The 1571-nt window shown below is 43.5% G+C and overlaps 1 protein-coding gene across 1 annotated transcript in view; it reads right to left on the reverse strand.

The window, feature by feature from the left end:
* cox5ba (cytochrome c oxidase subunit 5Ba) overlaps positions 1 to 1571 on the reverse strand; it is a 6186-nt gene that overhangs the window by 1662 nt on the left and 2953 nt on the right. The window contains exon 3 of the mRNA XM_014018206.1: positions 775 to 874. Coding sequence (XP_013873660.1) covers positions 775 to 874 — 100 coding nt within the window. The remainder of the gene's footprint in view (positions 1 to 774; positions 875 to 1571) is intronic.

Below are 1571 nucleotides of genomic sequence, written 5' to 3' on the forward strand. Positions count from 1 at the left end.
ATTTAAAACCGCATACTGAAACAGCCTGGGTCGGATTTGAAAATATAGGATTTGTCTCGTTCAGACTGTCATAAAAAAATTGGATATGAGTCGGATTTGCCTGCAGTGTGAACGTAGCCTAAGACACGCCCCTGCAGCAGTCAGAGGGTGGAACAGTTAGCAAGCTTAGCATGATCGTCTGTTGACCTTCAGCCTCGGGTGGGGAGAGCTGACTGCTGCACTGCTCTCTGTCTCCCTCTCTCCACACACACACACACACAAACACACACACCAGCACTTCCTACACAGCGGGAGGGGAGGAGGGAAAAAAAGGCAGAAAGACAGCGGGGCAGCTGCAGCCCTAACGGACCGAACTTCAGTCAAACAAGACCCAACACTTTTATTCCTGATTTAAACTAGTGATCTTGTGAGCAGCTGCAGCTGTATGCTTTTATTTTTTCATGTCAGGCTGTCGCGGAGCTCTCCACCTCCTCTGTCGGAGGCTGCTGTGGTGTGAGGCGGACAGCTCAGCCGAGGCTGTCACGTTCTCTCGTCCTGGTCACACCTCCGCTCTCTAACCCCACCCCCCCTCCTACCCACTTTGATGCATTTTTCAAATTTCGCCTTGGGGCGGAGTTATCTTTTCACGGGGGGGGGGGTAAGATACACTTTAAATGCCAAGTTCACTGTTTACGTTTGTCCTCATTGCTGGACTGGCTGCAGATTGTTGTTCCAGACATGAGTGTGTTTGAACAAAATGGAAAAAGAAAAACTGGAGGAAGAGGAGGAACTTACAAACACATCCCACCAGCCTCTTGTTTGTGACGGAGGGAACCAGGTGGGGGTCGGTTTTAGTGCCAGCGTAGCTCTTCGGTTTCATCATGTTGTATGGATCCTGCAAGCGAGAGGAGGAGGAGGATAAATGTAGGTCTACTGATCTTAAACGGGACAAAGTCATCACTGGAATGAGGGTTTGAAATCATTTTTTGCAGAATTTTAACCCAACATCAAATCTTATTCAGTTTAACTTCGTGTAAGAGATTCAGGCCAGTTTGTGGTAACTAATCAATCATGGAAAATTCATCTCTGCGGCTCCAACTGAAACTTTGCAGAGCTGCAGAGGAAGAGTGGTGGGAGAAGTGTGAAAGGTTAATTTCAAATATTTTTCACAGAATCTCACATTGCACAGAAATGAAACGAGCAGACATTTTTAACCAGCGTTTCTCTTCTCTTAAATGTTTGCTTTGGTGTGATGGGGACACGATGTGTAGCCACACACAAAGGGAATCTCATGTATCGATACTACAAAGCAGATTATCAATAAACTAAGTCAGCCCTGTCTGTCTCTGATTGAAATGATTACCCTTTTCATTAGCCAGTAAAATAAATAATGTCATAATTGTATCTACGTAGAGCTGCAACTAACGATTATTTTAATAATCGATTAATCTGTTGATTATTTTTTCGATTAATCGATTTATCGGCCAAATCATTAAAACACTTAATTACATGAATATGAGTAGATATAATTTAAGTTAACTCCTTAAGGATGCAAGTTATCGATAATGAATTAATCTGAAGTTGATTTATCT

This window comes from Austrofundulus limnaeus, unplaced genomic scaffold (genome assembly GCF_001266775.1).
Source record: "Austrofundulus limnaeus strain Quisiro unplaced genomic scaffold, Austrofundulus_limnaeus-1.0 Scaffold186, whole genome shotgun sequence".
NCBI lineage: Eukaryota > Metazoa > Chordata > Actinopteri > Cyprinodontiformes > Rivulidae > Austrofundulus > Austrofundulus limnaeus.